General features: G+C 34.1%; 1 protein-coding gene across 1 annotated transcript in view; it reads left to right on the forward strand.

Annotated features, from left to right (window-relative positions):
• Nucleotides 1–16446, forward strand: part of WDR72 (WD repeat domain 72) — a 115865-nt gene that overhangs the window by 65211 nt on the left and 34208 nt on the right. The window contains exon 17 of the mRNA XM_085303706.1: nucleotides 4408–4519. Within this exon, the coding sequence (XP_085159832.1) occupies nucleotides 4408–4519 (112 nt within the window). The remainder of the gene's footprint in view (nucleotides 1–4407; nucleotides 4520–16446) is intronic.

A 16446-nucleotide genomic window follows, 5' to 3' on the forward strand; every position in this document is an offset into this window, starting at 1 on the left:
AAACTTCTATCTTGAACTTCTCAGTTGTTTTTTTGCCCCACTGCCTGCACATCTTCACATTATTTTGACATTCTCCTTCCCTCATAGACTGCCCCATTTCTTCTCAGAATAAGGTTCTTTTTCTTTTTGGAATCCTTTTAATGAAATAATCAAGTATAGGAGCTCAGTTTCAGTAGTTGCAATTGTTAAGTGAAATCCATATAATCCCTTGCTGACCTGGCAGCTGCTGAAACTATTAAGTAGGGTTGTATAGCCGCAAAACTTGAATTTGCAGTATAACTGATTATATGTGATCTATATATTAGTTTCCAATTAATTTAGCAACTCATAAAATGAAAAAGTTCTTATCTACCAAAGGAGGTTAGTGTGCAGGAGGAGGAGATGAGGAACAAGCAACCTCATGCTTCTTTCATCTGAAAAGACTTTAACTTGACATTGATGTTGTCAAGTACTGCAGATATGCGTATCAGCTCAACTCAAATTCTGTCATTATTTTGACAGCTTTGTTGTTGTAATAAGCTTTGTTAACCTGCTTTTGTAGTACATGTTTTTTTTCTGTTTGCAGCCAAACTGCTGTAAGTATTGTAACATTCAAAATTGTTTCTGATGTTGGCAATAGATTGTGGTCATCAGCTGCAGACAACTYTGTATAATTTGTTTCTAATAGGATGCCTCTGTAACACTTTTTGCAAGCAGAGGTTCAAGGCCAACAATCCTGAGCAGCATGATTAAGCAGTTGGATATGTTCATCCAAAATATCATTAGTTACCTTGCTCTTAAAAACTTTTTGTATGGTTATTCTCAGTGATGGATACTGACTCTCAGATGTGATCAAAAGGACTCGCTGTTTTTGATTCCTCATTGTCTTACTGAACTGCAGTAAATTCTGCAAATAACCAAACAGAAAGAACCTGCTGCAAATAATTGATTCGGACTTCAGTGCCCTGTAACTGACTTAATAAAGTTGAAGGGCTTTAGGAGGTCTCTTTCTGTCTTAAATTTCAAAAACCTACTTATTTTTGAAATATTTTCCTAGAGGTTTTCCCCATCTCAGAAGATTTTAAAGGAAAAGTCTTTTTGTGCATTTTACTGTTCTTTCAGGTAAAATACAGCCTTTTGATACCATGCTCCAACCCACCCTGAAATGACTTAATTTACTGCTCTTTTCAGTGATGTGTAGTAAGAATTGTTTACACTAAAACATTTAATATGTGGGAAAAGTGGTTTTACTTTTGCCATTAATTGTACTTATATTTAAAATCTGTTYCTCAGTTATCTCTGATAGCTTGTATAACATCTAGGGCCTGATTTGGAAGCCCAACACCAACATTCAATTCTGATCCTGTAGTATTCCTTTTCTGTACGATAAAATTTATATCCCCTACTATCAACTGGCTACTCAGCACAGTCTTTCCCCTAGAGAAAACTATTAATGCCATATTTAGATTTCTGACATAAGCGTGTACATGAGGAGAGATGCTGTTAAGATTTTAGGAGGAATGAATCATCTCTAGAGTTGCTCATCTCTTTCTATTGATTCCTGCAGTGCATCTGTAACTTTTTAACTTCAGTTTTTTCATTTCCATTTAATATCAAAAATAAGGTAGGTTGAATCTAAGACATATTACAAAGGACCTTACTTTGAAAGCGTAGGCTACTTCACGTAAAGGATGTCTCTGTGAGTTGGGAGTAGTTTAGAGAAGCTAATATTTTCTTTATGCCCATGTTTTACTTTACAGTAAAATAAAATTTAAATGCATTCATATTCTTATAGTGTTTGACTCTTCACTTGAAGCCAAGTGACTTAAATATCAATGTCTAGAAAATTCTCTTGACAGTTGCTAGCTAGTGGATCCCCTCTGCAGCTGTGCCTTGTTTAGGCTGATCTTCAGAATGAAAGAAATTAATTAATGTTCAAAAACTGTATAGGCCAGTGCACTGCAAACTTCTCTTCCTTTCCCCTTTGTATTTCTGTCTGTTTTTGTAGTAGAGGGTGGCGATCAGAATTAGAGAAAAGCATCCTGGGTACTACAAGTCTGATGCTTTTAATCTGTAGTTCATTTTTGCTCCCTAATGTGGCTGGCTGTGTTATAGAGGCAGCTGCTAAGCAGCTGCAGGAAGCTTCAGCCCTAGGGAGGTTACAACCTAGGCAGCTGCAGAGGCTGTAGCTAGCGCCTTCCCTTCTCAGAGCCAGTCATTGTAAAGACAGTAGCAATCCTTACAACTAGTGGATGAAGCACAGAAAGGACATCAGTATAATTCAGTATAGATGTAACAAGTCTGCTTGCATTAACTCTTTTCCACTTACCTTCTCAACTGTTCTCTAGTATTGCTCCTGTAGATCCTCACAGTCAAACAATTACCTTTCACTTTTTAATACCCATATTTATAGTTGGAAATGTACTATTTATACTTTGTCAGGCAYACCCTTAGAAGAAGCATAACTTCTGTCATATTTCATAATCCTATCTCAGAAGCAGCTAATATTTACAGCAGTGTTATGAGGAAGTAGCCAGAAAGATGCTAAAGGATACTGGAAACTCAGAGAAAATGAAGGATGCTCATGGAAAAATGTGAAGACTGTTCTGTGGTAGAAATAGGTGAGGTCTCTGGAGATTTTTAACTCTGAAATGATGTTAGATGAAGTATTTGAATTGTTGGGAAGACACAGAGGGCAAAATTAAAGATGTGAAACCACACTGAGCACTGTGGAATTGTGGATTCAACAAAGTGATAGTGAAGTAGCATGCAGAGATTTACAGGTGCCTCCAGAACATCATGTTGTGCCATTTGCAACACTTTCTTATTTCATTCTAAGATGTTGGAGGAAATTGAATATTACACATACTGCCTGGCTGACATACACAGCAGTGATACAGGTAATGAATATCTGATCCAGATTTGTGGCAGGTTCTTTTCAGAAAACCGTAATAAAAGGATAACTTTGTAGGCTGCATTCAGGATGTTTCCCAACAAGTGGATCTTTTCCTGAAAAATATGTGCAACTCTTTTGCATGCACCTTTTTGCCAGAAATTGTCTAGGACAATCAGTGCATGCCTCTGTTTCCTTCTTGTTCTTAATCATGGTAGATTTACTGTAAGAGTTTGCTGTAAAATTGGGATCTATAATCCCCAAAGCTCAGGGCTGCATGAGTGTAAGGAAGTGGAAACTGCCTTTGGTTTCCACTGTAAAATAATGTACTGTTATAATAAGRTGAAAGACTTGTACTACATCAGAATGCATAGGGCTGTTAACTTTCACACTATGGACCTGGCCACGGTATGGTTTTTTGAGAGAAATGTTGTCACAAAGGACATCTGCAGCCTTTGTTCTATTTAATGATCTGAATTTGCAATGGCTGCTAGAAATGTGTGTGGACAGCCCAGGAATTAACCATACTTCATTACTGAGATGAAATTCTCTCTCTTCCAGGAAGTTCAAGGGAGACTGCATATAAATAAGGATTTAAATTGAAGTTGATGTGTGGTCTGCTGTCCTGAAAACTGTAGAATCTGTCCTATATGAAATTTCTTGCACTTGAGAATAAATGCCTCCTGAGTCAGGGAAAATGGTATTTCCTTCTGTAGAACATACAGAATTAGGAGAAGGTGTCGTTTGCCCCACACTGAAGTTTACTCAGGACTGCAAAAAAATTAGTCCCTCATGAAAGGTCTCCATGTGTGTTAGGGCTCTGAACTTTCCCAGTTCTCCTTATGCTTCTCCTGTAAAGCAAATAGAAGGGAAAATAACAGCCCTATCATACTATCTTAAGACTACATTGTCTTAACACCCATATGTTGTACAACAGGTATTGCAAGTGCTGTTTATTAACTACTCATAATTCCAGCAGATGTTCCTTTTGGCTAAGAGGAATTTTTGGAATAGTTTTCTCTCCTTGTGTTAAACAACAACAACAACAAAAACATTATTGTGGTTGAGCTAGAGGTGTGGGAGATCACTGCTAATAAAAATGTTAATGAAGCTTTTTAGAGACTGACTAGACCCCCAAATTCTAAGAAAAAGGTTAGATTATGAGATCTTTACTCAAAGTATACAGCTTATTGTTGCACACATTATAAAACAGTTGGAGATGTTTCTTACTAGTTGATCTTGCTGTCAATGACAAGGCAGTAGACTACTGATTCAGAATTTGAGGTAATGAAAATGTGTTCTGTTAGTAGACGGCAGTCACCATTGACAACTTGCATGATTTATTGCTATCCAGTTAGCAATTATTTCTGGTATTTGTATAGAGACAATTATCGCTGCATGGAAGCTATTGGTAARTGTTGTCTTTCTAATGACATCCAATGTAACAGTCTTAAACTCATCATTCCTATTTAAGCATTTGATAATTTCAAATTGAAATACTGATATCATCCAGTAATAATCTACATCCATGACAGATTATTGAAGCAATACAAGCGATGCTGCTGGCAGAAGTTCAAAGGATTATGAAAACCCTGAGAAAGACAGTAGTCTGCAGAGAGCCACTGCCCATACTAGAGAATGGAAATGGTAAGTTACAGACTGCCAAAAACTGAGGAGATAAAGCAGGTAGATTTGCAACACATTAAAAACATTCCTTTGCCATCTAAGTGGAAAATTTATTGGTATATTCTTTTAGCAGAACTTCTAGTGCTCAGAACAAGTTAGGAGTATGAGTTCATAATACATCATTTCTGTGCAAGACAAGCCAAGTGGCCTATTTCTGACCTTATCAGGCTATCAGTTTTCTTGTATGATTGTCAAATACTTAAAGGATTTCTAAACTCTTTCATTATCTCTCAGTATTAAAGAAGAAAAAGTAGAATTTGCTTGTTCAATATTTCCTACAAATACAACTCTGATAGTGTGAATACATTTGAAAATAAAGGAAGCAGTGCATTTGAGATAGAATCAGTAAATCATTGAAATGAAGAGAAATCTTACAAATTTATCTTTTCAATGACATCAGACTTGTACAGCACTAAAAATTAATTGCTTAAATTTTATAACTCCATAATGTAATACAGAATATTTTATTTTTCTTTTAGAAATAACCTCTCTGCAAGGAGAACTCAAATGCATTTTACAATTAGATCATTTCATTTTACATGAAACCTACTCTTTGCAACTTTACAACGGTGCTAATGTTTATGGTAGAAAAGATTGAATCTGAATTTATGTTATGAAGTTCTACTCATTTTTTTAGCCCATTAGCTGAGTCTTAAAATAAGTGACCTAAATTTTAAATCCAATCTTATTAGTGAGCCTTCTCTTGGGAAACTAATTTATAATCTCATTGAGTGAGTCTGTCATGAAAATTTGTTACCGATCTTCTTGTTCCAGGGTACTAAAAATGATCAGTGATACTTGTTTCAGGCCACAAAACAAAATGTCACTGTAACTTGGACTCTTATATGGCAGAACTCAAAAGCTTTGAATAATTGTTGTATATGTATTTATGTATTGCATACAATGGAGATTGCTTTGAATCGTATTAGTTTAAGTGGTTTGGGACAAGATGTATTGTAACTAAAATATCCCCAGCCTACAGCATTCAGCTCTGAGTTTGATTCAAAATTTCGTGAATTTTCAGACTGTACTCAATGTGGTGTTTTGATATGGATGGACTACAAGAAAAATTAGAACTAACTGGAAGTCACAAGTGCAAATACACACATCTGTAAACTTCAACTCTGTTTAAGGCTTGTTTCAAACCCTTCTGTAAAAGAAGAAAATTCATTTCATGTTATGTAAAGTGTGCAGAAATGATTACATGAGCCTAGTGCTTTGTATATTGATTGTTAATTCTAATCAAATATCGAGGCACAAAAAAGTTATTAGTGAATTTACTGTAGCTTTCCATCCTCTGAAAGGGGGATTTGGTTTTTTTGCATGTCTAGTAATGTTTACTGTCATTTTCTTAATGCTGTTATTTGCAGTTAATTCAACACACTCAACTAGAAAATTGACTTACTCTAGAATGATCACATTATTCATGCGCTTACATTCACTAAGATGTAGCCTTTTTTTCATGCTCTGATCCAGACTGCATATAAAAATTCTGTAAAGCAGGGTCTGTTTTTTGACATGCCATCAATTTTTCAGAGATTGAATGCATTTTGGAAAAAATTGAAAACATACAGAAAGACTGGGAAGGAACTGTTATGCTATGAGTGTTTAATACCATGTTAACTTTCTTTTTTTTCTCATTTCCATTCATGTTTTTAGCTTTTTGTATTATTTTGTCACAGTATGTAAATAGCACAAATATTCTTCCTTTAGTTTGTATGTTTTTGCAATATTCACTGCAAAACCTACTGGGTTTCTTCAGAATTCAATAGATTCTCAGATTTGTAATGTGTTAAGGAGAATTATTTGTGGCAGGTAATGATATGTGGAAATTAAAATCCAAGAGTAAGTTCACAGACTAATTACTGAGATGAGTAATTGTTTACTTTTAATCATTCATCTAAAATGTTGTCCTATATTTTACTAAATACTAAGTATTTATGGGTTACACAGTAGTGGTCACCTTGTATGACATCAGTGTAGAGGCTAAATGTTGTTTCAGATTTTAAACTCAACAAACTTTCACTGAAGTCAATAGGTATCTTTAAAAAGATTAGTAAAACTTCCGTATTTGACTTTCAGTCCTTATTATCTTTAAAGTTTGTAATATATTATGTAGTAATTTTTCAGAAAACTCTTATGTCTTAGGAGATTCCTGTATCCTTACTTCATGTATATGGATGATAACTTTTWAAAAAAAAATTACTTGCTAAATAATTTAAAATGTCATATTTTCCTATGTGGTTCCATACAGAGAGAATTGTTAATTGAATAAAAAAAACAAGACTCTGATGCATTATTATTAGAAACAAATACAAGGAGTTAAACAATCATTCATATAAAGCGTGCCAGAGAAAGGGATAATTGTGTTCTCTCCTAGTACTTTCTTCCATTGCTACTAAAAGGAAATAAAAATGCAAAGAGTTGCAATTTCCTTATGCTAGAGATGATCATTTTGGGCCTGTTCCAAACATATTGGTAGCAATCTTACTATTGATTTCTTTCTCAAAGAAGCTGAGATTTTCCCTATTTTGGCATTTGTTGTAGTTCTAGAAAGTACATTTCACTTATTTCTCCTTACTCTTTTCCTGAACACTGATAATCTCACCTTAACAGTACTATTTAATAGGTTGTCAGTGTGGCACTGTTTTCCACTGCCACTTGTGTCAAAGGCAACATGTTTAAAATCTTAGCAATCAAGTTATCCACATTTATTTTTATAAGCTAAAGAACTAGGTTTTCTGTCATTTTTAATTTATTTTCATTTGTAATTGTTGATCTTATGACATACATACCCAGTGCATACCAAAACATGTGCAAAACCTGCTTGGGGGAGTAAGGATGGTAGTTCTTATTCAGTAGCCCAGTGAATAGATGTAAAGAAATTTAATAGTGCTTCCTGTGGTTGATTTTGTCTTCCCTAAGAGTAATGTCTGTCTTGTCTTCAAGGCATTCTCCAGTCAATTCTCTCAAATTCATCTACAGAAATTGTTCCACTTTTCATGAAGATCTCAAAACATTTATAAGGGTAAGAGTTAGAAAGTAGATTCCCTCACCGCCAGGTGAGAAWTCTGTGCGAACTGTGCTCTCCGTTCAGCTAGTGCGCCGAAGCAGTTTCAAACAGGCCATTCTCGGATGCCTGTTCTTCTAATGAGTAGCGAGCCAGAACTACCCTATTGTACACAGCGTTGCAGTGTAAATACTTCTGGCATTGTGTCCCTCTATTCTTTGTAAAATACAAATAACCTAATTGTTTTTAGGAAAATGGTGAGGATAAGTGTTTAAGATTGTGATGTTGATGCTGAGATATTATATTACGGAATTAATATATTTGATATTCTAGGAATGGCAACAATTGGAAAGGAGAAAGGACTGTACAAAGTACAGGCTTTATTCCGAAATATGTAACATTATTATAATGGCCTTCATTTACTTTGTCTCTGAAAGAAATGAAGTTACAATTCAGACTAGGGAAATGTTTAAATAGGAAAAACACTACTAAGGTTAGCTTGCAACAACTTCTGTTTTGTACTTTAGCAGTTGCTTAAACTACGAATTCTAATGATTCAAGTATAATTTGTAGCATACAAGTATACAATAAGTATATTTGAAAGCTATTAGCTGTAACCTCATCTTTTATGTGTGGTTTTGGAGCTCTTTATTCAATTAAAGAAATTGGTTCTTGCAGAAAAAACTCCTGCTAATAAATACAAGAGTGAAATTAACAGTGAAGTTTGAGATTAACGTAAAGAATCATCAAAGGCTTACAGTATAACACATTATAACAATATATTTATTATAACTTTATAATAATAAATTGTTATAACAGTACAATAATACAATAAAACAATGTTTTGTTAAAATAAGGAAACCTATCCAGATAGTAATGGTAAATCAATGAAAGGCCAAATATAGCGGTTTCTGTGCACAGGAATAGTGACCTGCAGCAGAAGGTCTCAGACTTCTATTATCTGAATTTTTCAGAAAGCAATCTGTCCATTTACAAGTGACTTTTTGTCTACTTTATGCATCTCTCTCCTAGGATGTCATTCTGTGACAGTGTCTTTCTGTGTAGCAAATGAATCTGCTTTCCCACCTGCAAAATACTAATGTTTTGTCAAGAAAGTGTGAGTAAGGACAGGGGTTGTGCTTTATTTGTGATACTTTCTTTTGAACTGTCTTGTTACAACCTACTGCCTTTTCATATTAGGCTGTACATATGTTCTGATTCTGTGTACTTAAGCAAAAAAACCCAAAAGACAATCCCAAGTCTTGACCTCAGTGTATTTGGTCCATTGCTACCACCAAGGTCACATGTAATTTAAATAGAAACTTGGCCTTGTTTGCCTGATTGCTGGGGAAATATTTTTTTAGTGATATCAAAGGTATATGATAGACTTCTTTACAAAAATATGTTGAAGTATTTTGCATTGTTTGTTTTCTGACAAAATACTAAACAGACAAAATTTGAGCAACGTGTTAGCAATCAGTTTTTTGCATAACGTTGTGCATTGGAATAAATATACACATCTGTCCTCACATCCTAATGTTTTTCTCATACTGTGTTAGTTTCAAGTTTACATCATCCCATGTCCAAGAGCTGCTATTCCACAGGCCAACAAGCAAGTGCAACAGGATGAATAGATTGTGCTTCACTGTGATGGAGTTCATTTTTCGTTAATCCATGCTAAGTTCTTTTCAAGTGGGAGACTTCTCCACTCTGTCAAAATACTGAATGCTGTTTACAAAATATAGTGAAAGCTGACCTGGTTAGAGCAAGTAGACTTCTGTTCATATAGACTTGAAATCTGAATTAGGCCAGTGTTATCATGAAGTAAGCATAAGTTTTGGTAACGCAAATGAGAATATTGATGTGAAGAAACCTTTATATTTCAAGAATTCTTTTCATATATGTATTCTGCAAAATGTATAATCTGAAATGACCTTATGAGCCTCGCAGCATCTCTGTAATTAAAATAAATAACTTTTTGAAGGTCACTAAAACTATTCTTCTTTCTCTGTAGCCTGTCTATCCTTTTGAAGTATTTCACACTTTACCAGTGCAACTTCTGAACGAAACACTGTGCTTCTACCTTTTCTTATTGCTAGCTTTCAACTGGATTGGCCTCTGGCTTCAAACTTCTCTTCATCTTCCAGTGTGGCCTCCCTCAGTTTTTTCCAATTACCTTCTGTTCTGTTGCCTGTTAATATCTTCCATTCAGAAGGTGTTGGGAGAGGAATAGAGAAAAATTACAGGTTCTCCAGCAATGAACCTTTGAGGAAGTCTCTTATTAGTTTTACTTGCAATTCTTGCTATTGTCTGAATTCAGGAACTGTTCTTTCTTCTTTAATGGACCATAGAATACTCATTCTTACAACTTCTCATCTTTCTTCATTCCACTACAAGGTGAAGAACAGATCATCTCTAATCAGATAAAATAATGTTTGAAAAAATGTTTGAAAATGTATAAGTATATTGTGAGTCAGGATGAGAATACACAACACCTTGAAAATAAAATTGGGAAGCTTGAGGTTTTTTAAGAAGCATTTAATGAAAAAATGAGAGGCTGACTGGGAAAATAAAGTTGAAGGAAATGAGAGAAATAGTATTATAAGAGCATGTGGAAGGTTTGGGGAGAAGTGGTAACTGAAGGTGAGGGATTAAAAAAGTTAGTTACCTGGGATAAGAGGTTTCTCTTCTGGGGTAATAGAGCCAAGGATGGTGATGAGGTCAAGAATATGTCAAGGTAAAGGATAGTAAATATATCAGCATAGTGAGAGAAGGAAGTAATGAATAGAAATTATTTAAGAAAACTTTATAGATTTGATGTAGGAAGCTATTTGAAGTTCGTTGATACAGAAGGGAGACTGTAACTTATTAGGGAAGGTAAAATTAAAATGAAAGAATATAAAAAGTTAATGCAGTACATAAAGTGATACTCTGTGCAGACCTTTGCAGAGTTTGACCATGAATATTCTCCAGATTCTGCCAGCTGAAAAAATAGTGGTTAAACAAATACCTGTCTCAAATTGCAGTTTAAGCAAAATTAAATACTCTTAAGCAAAATCTCTCCTAGATCATGTGAGGATTGTCAACATTATGTGACTATTGACAGGGGAGAAGTTCCAACAATGCTGAAATACTTTGTTTTTATATTAAATAATATGACTTTTCCTTTTGGAAAAGTATTATCACAGAGTAGGCACAAGCAGAAAACTATAAGGATAATATTTTTATTCTGTAGCAGTAAATTGGTCACTACAGAAATGTAACATTTCACTTGAGCAATCTTTTTTCTTCTAGGTTTACTAATGTTAAAAATTACCTGCAAAATGAAATTTCCTTCCTCTGTCCACTGTGTTCTTTTTATTGATACAAATGTTCTAGCTAGTAAGAGCAGAAAATTTGGTGAGACAGAATGTCCAAATTTACTTGTATTTATGGGGGAGGGAGGCGAGGGGGAGGAGAGAGAGAGAGATTTGGACAAGTTTATGCATTTAAGTTTATTTAAAATACTAGACTTCAGACCTTTTTAAAAAAATTCTCTATTAGGCCAATTTTTGTGTGTGTTTTATACCAATAAGCAGTGTAGGAAATGATTGTATAATCAACATTTTGTCACTTTTGATGAGAATTAGATTCGTCCATAATTTAGTTTTTGTCCTTCAAACAGCAAACCAATTAATCTAGCATTGTGTTTGAACACAGTTTGARTATAAGGCTGGTGACAGTAGTAGCTTTCTTCTGTACTGCATATGCATTACAAATGAGTGTATTATATACTAGTTTCATATTACAAATATTTCCAGTAAAAGAATACAAATCAATGTTATATTTTAGCATCTAACCTGTGGTTTAACTATACTACTATATCATCTTCTATGTATCCAATTAAAATGGTATTTTGATCCAGTAGTCTTTAATATTAGTGGTCAAGTACTAAAGGAAGCAAGCTTAAAGACTCATTCTAGAACTACAGTTTATTTCATTCCATGCGTCATATATTTTACCAGAGAAATCCTTAATGTAGCAGAAATCAGATTTGGTGTGTATTTTTACACAAAATCAAATTGTACAGGCGCCATCTCAGACTCCTCCAAAACATTAGGAGGGATAGGATTGCTCTAGGACACTGGTGAAGAAGGCAGTAAGGATGACATGTATTTTAAATTCGTTGCATTTTTGGACAATATTGTTTTCTGTGTACTTGTTCTGTTTTTTACGTACTGAATGGAAAAAATGATATATCTTCTTTTTATATCATTAAAAGTAGGCACTGTTTTGGTTTTGTTTTTTTTTTTACTGTAAATAGTCATCATACAAAATTATCACTGAATGGTTCATTTTTAGTGTCTTTACTATTTAAGTTCCTTTAAAAATTCATTTAGCACAGAGAAAGTGCAATTCCAGTCTTTCAAAAATTTGAAACCTAGTTCTAAGTGACAGCTTCAAAATACCAAATAAGGAACTGCAAATACTCCATGTATAAAGCAACATTTCCAGCTTTTCTGGAGGAAACCTCTGTCTTCTACTGATATGTTATCCAGTGAAAATCCATGATTCATCATATTTCACTTTCTTAGTCTGAATGTCTCCTTGCGTATATTGTTCTTAGTCAAGCATGGTGTTCAAAGACATGCTAGTAGCATAGAATTGTTATCCTTATTTAGTTGAGACTCAGCTTTTGCTGTCACTACATTATACAGAGCCATGCATCAAGTTTTACTAAGGTCACTTCAGTGATGAAACAAACCTCCTGGCTGTACTTTTAGAGCTGGGAGAGGTGTGAATGTACCATGGAAAGTAAGTTTGTAGGTTCTGATGTAGCATTTTAGTTCCTAATGTGTCATACTTCCTTTTCCCCAAGCTATGTCTATTTAACATTATTCTTATCATCATCCAAAAAGTTAACGAGAACAGAACCTATTGTTTTTACCCTAGTTAGGTTTGGTTTTGAAGTATGCCTTTCTGTGGCTTTAAATCAGTAATATCCAGAAACTTTGAACTTACTCCTCAAATTCTCATCTGTCCATTGTCCATACTGTCAAATAACTCATAGGCCTCATTGGTTCCTCTCCTCCCACTCTTTCTTCCTTTCACTTACCCAACTCCTGTACAAAGCTTGTGAATAAAACAGAAAAAGAAATCTCGGAATATTTTACTTCAAACTGCAACACTGCATCTAGAATTTGTTGTGCTAATAGCACTTAAGTTGGAAATTTTCTATTATACCTTCTGAAAAGCAGAATGCAGATTGGGAGAGGGGGTAAAAGTATCTCAGCGTATAGGCCTTCATTGTTAATATTGAAGCTTAGTATTGCTAATAATTGCAGATCAGAATAACCTAATTTTAGAATACCTAGTCTGTATTCATAATGCTTCAATATAAAACTCTAGAATGCTCTACAAGTACTTACAAATACTCTAAATTGTGGAATTTCATTATTTTGGACTGTTGGGAAGTCAAACCAATCTGAAGTGTACAGTTAATTTTTTCCCATGCTTTGTCTAGTCTTCTATGTTGTTGGAAAAGCGGTTATTTTTATTTTTTTGGATATGTAAAGCAAGTGACTGCATACTTCCCAATTTTGAATTTCATATTCAGTTTTAAAAGATAACTGATTTCTCTCCTGAAGCTAGTACATAACTGTTCGAAGTGTTTGTCCTGGAATTTCAGAGTATCCAAAGACCCCCCTAACTTACCTGAAAGGAAATGATAAAATTACATCAGCTCAAATATTAAACAATATTGTTTAGCACTAATGCAAGTTAAATGCTTTAATAGTATTGCTTGTTTAAAAAGGAGAATTTACTTAAAACTACTGCTAACAGTTTTCAGTAAGATGGAAATTTTCTACTATGCAGTTTTGGAATGAGGGTGAGGAAGAACTACTTTATACAAGTGTTCATTATTAGTATCCACACTGAGACCCTAGCTAATGCTCACTCAGCAGAGCAACGCAATTGAACCGTGCTTGTCTCTAATAATAGGAGTGAGACGTCTGTCTTGGACAACAAACAATGGAAATGCCTCGAAAGAAGCCCTTGTTGCTTATTGAAAATACTGACACGTTTGAAGGTGTATATATTCATCCGTTATGTAGAACAGAATTCCACTGAATTTCAGGATGGAGAATATATTCAGCTTCGCACATTCTTCTGTGTCTTCCCACAATTTTTAAACGTCTTGATACAAAAGTATGTCTATTTGCAACTCAAGTCTGTTATGCAACCCAGAATCTATTTTGCTTTAGCTGTAATGAAACTGAGGACACTTGTTTTGCTTGACAAGAATTCTTTCTACTTTCAAGCATTGAATAGCATTAATTGTGTTTTTTAACCAAAATATGGATCTTTACAGAGCTTTTTCTCTCATGTTTTATTTGGTCTGTATATAAGACAACTGCATGCAAAATATTTAAAGAAGTTAGCCAATGAATGTTCCTATCAGAGAGAGTCTATGATACTGTAGAAAGAAATCGAACTAATATGTATTCTTTATAGAATTTTATTTTAGAATTAATCTTTGTATGTTCTAGTTCAATTATACATTTTACATACAAACCATGTGATTTTTGAAGTACGGAACATGGTTTAGATGGACAGAGGTTGAGGTGCAGGGTTTTACTCTGTTTTTCTCTAACCAAGGATTCCAGTGAAGACTATTCTACCTTGTAGACTTAGTTTGTTTTTCTAAGGGATTTAGAATAAGAAAAAATTGTAAGAATTCCTCTTCTTTTTTAAAAAAAAATCTAAATTACTGGGGGTTTTTTTGAACAGGTAAAAATTACYATCTCTATTTATTGAAAACCTCAACTCAGTGTTTAACCAAATAAAGAAATAAAGGAAACAGTAATCTGATGTTAACTGTAAAGTAGTTAACACTAAGTTAGTCTCCAAAATGTATTTTCATAGAAACAGCCTAGCTATTTCAGTATTCTACTGCATTAGCAAGGTAATCCCAGAATCACAGAATGGTTGAGGTTGGAAGGGACCTGAACTAGAAGGGATCTTCTGGTCCARCTAGGTACCAGACAATATTGTTTACATACAGTGCTATGTAAAAGCTTTGTCAGCACAGATAAAATGGAAATTTTTCATCTCTTTTTGGGTGATGCAAAAGATAAAATATATAGATGCATGTGAATGTGCATTCATGAATGTGTGTGCTTAAGTGCTTTGCTATCTTTATGTGCTCAACATCAAGTAACAAGAATTAACATTTCCGTGCAACTGTGCACTACTAATATTGTGCAGAGGGAGTAATCTGAGCTCTTTCAAGCCTTTAATTGTGTTAAGCTATTTCCTAAAGCAGTTAAGATAACAAGTCAAAAACACTTCTATCTGAGATAAAACTATTCTCTCTTCAGTGTGTATGTAACTGACATTGTTGGAGTATTAAAAGCTTTCATTCAAAGCCCATTTTATTCATTGGGAAGTCTCAAATAGTCTCAAAGTTTGTAATAATTTTAATCTTTTTATACTTATAAAAATAGAGTAACTCTGTCTTTGCTTCCCAACATTACTTTGAAGACATGTATCATACATTCCTATGCTGCTTAAACTTTCATTTTTAAAAAAGGACTTCTTTACTTTCAGAAATATGCTCTCAGCAGGAGAGCAGCAGTATGACTACTGTAGACTTAACACGCATTGCTGTGGTAGTACAGTAGATCATTAGATAAATGCTGATGCATTTTTTTAGYAATGCTTTTTACTAGACACTATTAAAAGTCAAACAAAATCTGTAAGACAACTTCAGAGTGGCCTTATGTTCACCATTACTGATTCAAATTGTAATGCATGTGAAGAAGCTCTAGTCCGTGAAACCTACTAATGTATAGTTTTTCAGAACTATGGTAACATTTTTGTTTTCAGAGTAACCCTGGATTTTATTTTTTTAGTATCCTGTCAGACCTGAACTACTTTATTTCTTCAAAATAGACAAATTTTTTTAGTTCTGTTTTTATATAATGATGAGCTCATTGTATTTTTAAAGCAGGTAAACATTAATAAGTAGTATTTCATATTTGGGAGGTATTTAGAGCAAGTCAGCACAATATGACTTCCAATTTCTGAAATGTAGTAAGGATATTGTTCAGTAGTTTTTCCTGTCATCTCTGTTAATATCTGGTGCTTCAGCATAGCTTTATTTTAAGCCCAGAATTAGAGCCACCAAATATACTATTATATGTGAGCATTCTATTTCCTTTCACTTTCTGCATAGTGTACTACACAAATAAATATTTTTTTTCTAATGATGATGAAGATAATGCAGAAAACTTCCCAGTACATCTGTGTATTTTTTTTCTCAAATTCCGATAAATAAATCAGCGGAAGGTTTTTTTATACACTTGGAAAAACTCAACTTGCATCTCGTTTGAGGTTCCTGTTGCTAATTCCCTAAACACCAGGTGCCTATATTGTTCTTGCTTGATGGATGTTAGTTTGTCACCTGCTGCACTACCAGAAGATGCTCAGATGGCCTAGTGAGGAAGGTGAAGTCAGAACTGGAATCCTGGAGGTATTTTCTGTGGAATAATTAGTACCTAGTGCGTGTGTTCTTTTTTTTCTACTATGCTAATATCAGTGTAAGTTTTCCATTTCCTTTTTTCTTAAGGTCCAAAATTAAATTAAAAAAGTAGATCTGACTTCATAGTAAAGCATGTCTGTTCAGTTTTATATATTGATAATGCCCTATTGTTAAATTTTCTTCTCCTTTTAGCAGTGGAGTGCTGGCAAGGTTTTACATCTCACCAGATTGGAGAGGTTAATGCTGACAATGAACATCAATAAATCTTTGTGCTGACTGGAAAAAACAATCTATTTTTGTATTATGTAAGTTAAGCAGGCACCAGTTTTAATCTGTTTCAGGAAAGCACAGAAT

Source organism: Rhea americana, unplaced genomic scaffold (genome assembly GCF_003343005.1).
Source record: "Rhea americana isolate MKP2758 unplaced genomic scaffold, rheAme1 scaffold_2, whole genome shotgun sequence".
Lineage (NCBI taxonomy): Eukaryota > Metazoa > Chordata > Aves > Rheiformes > Rheidae > Rhea > Rhea americana.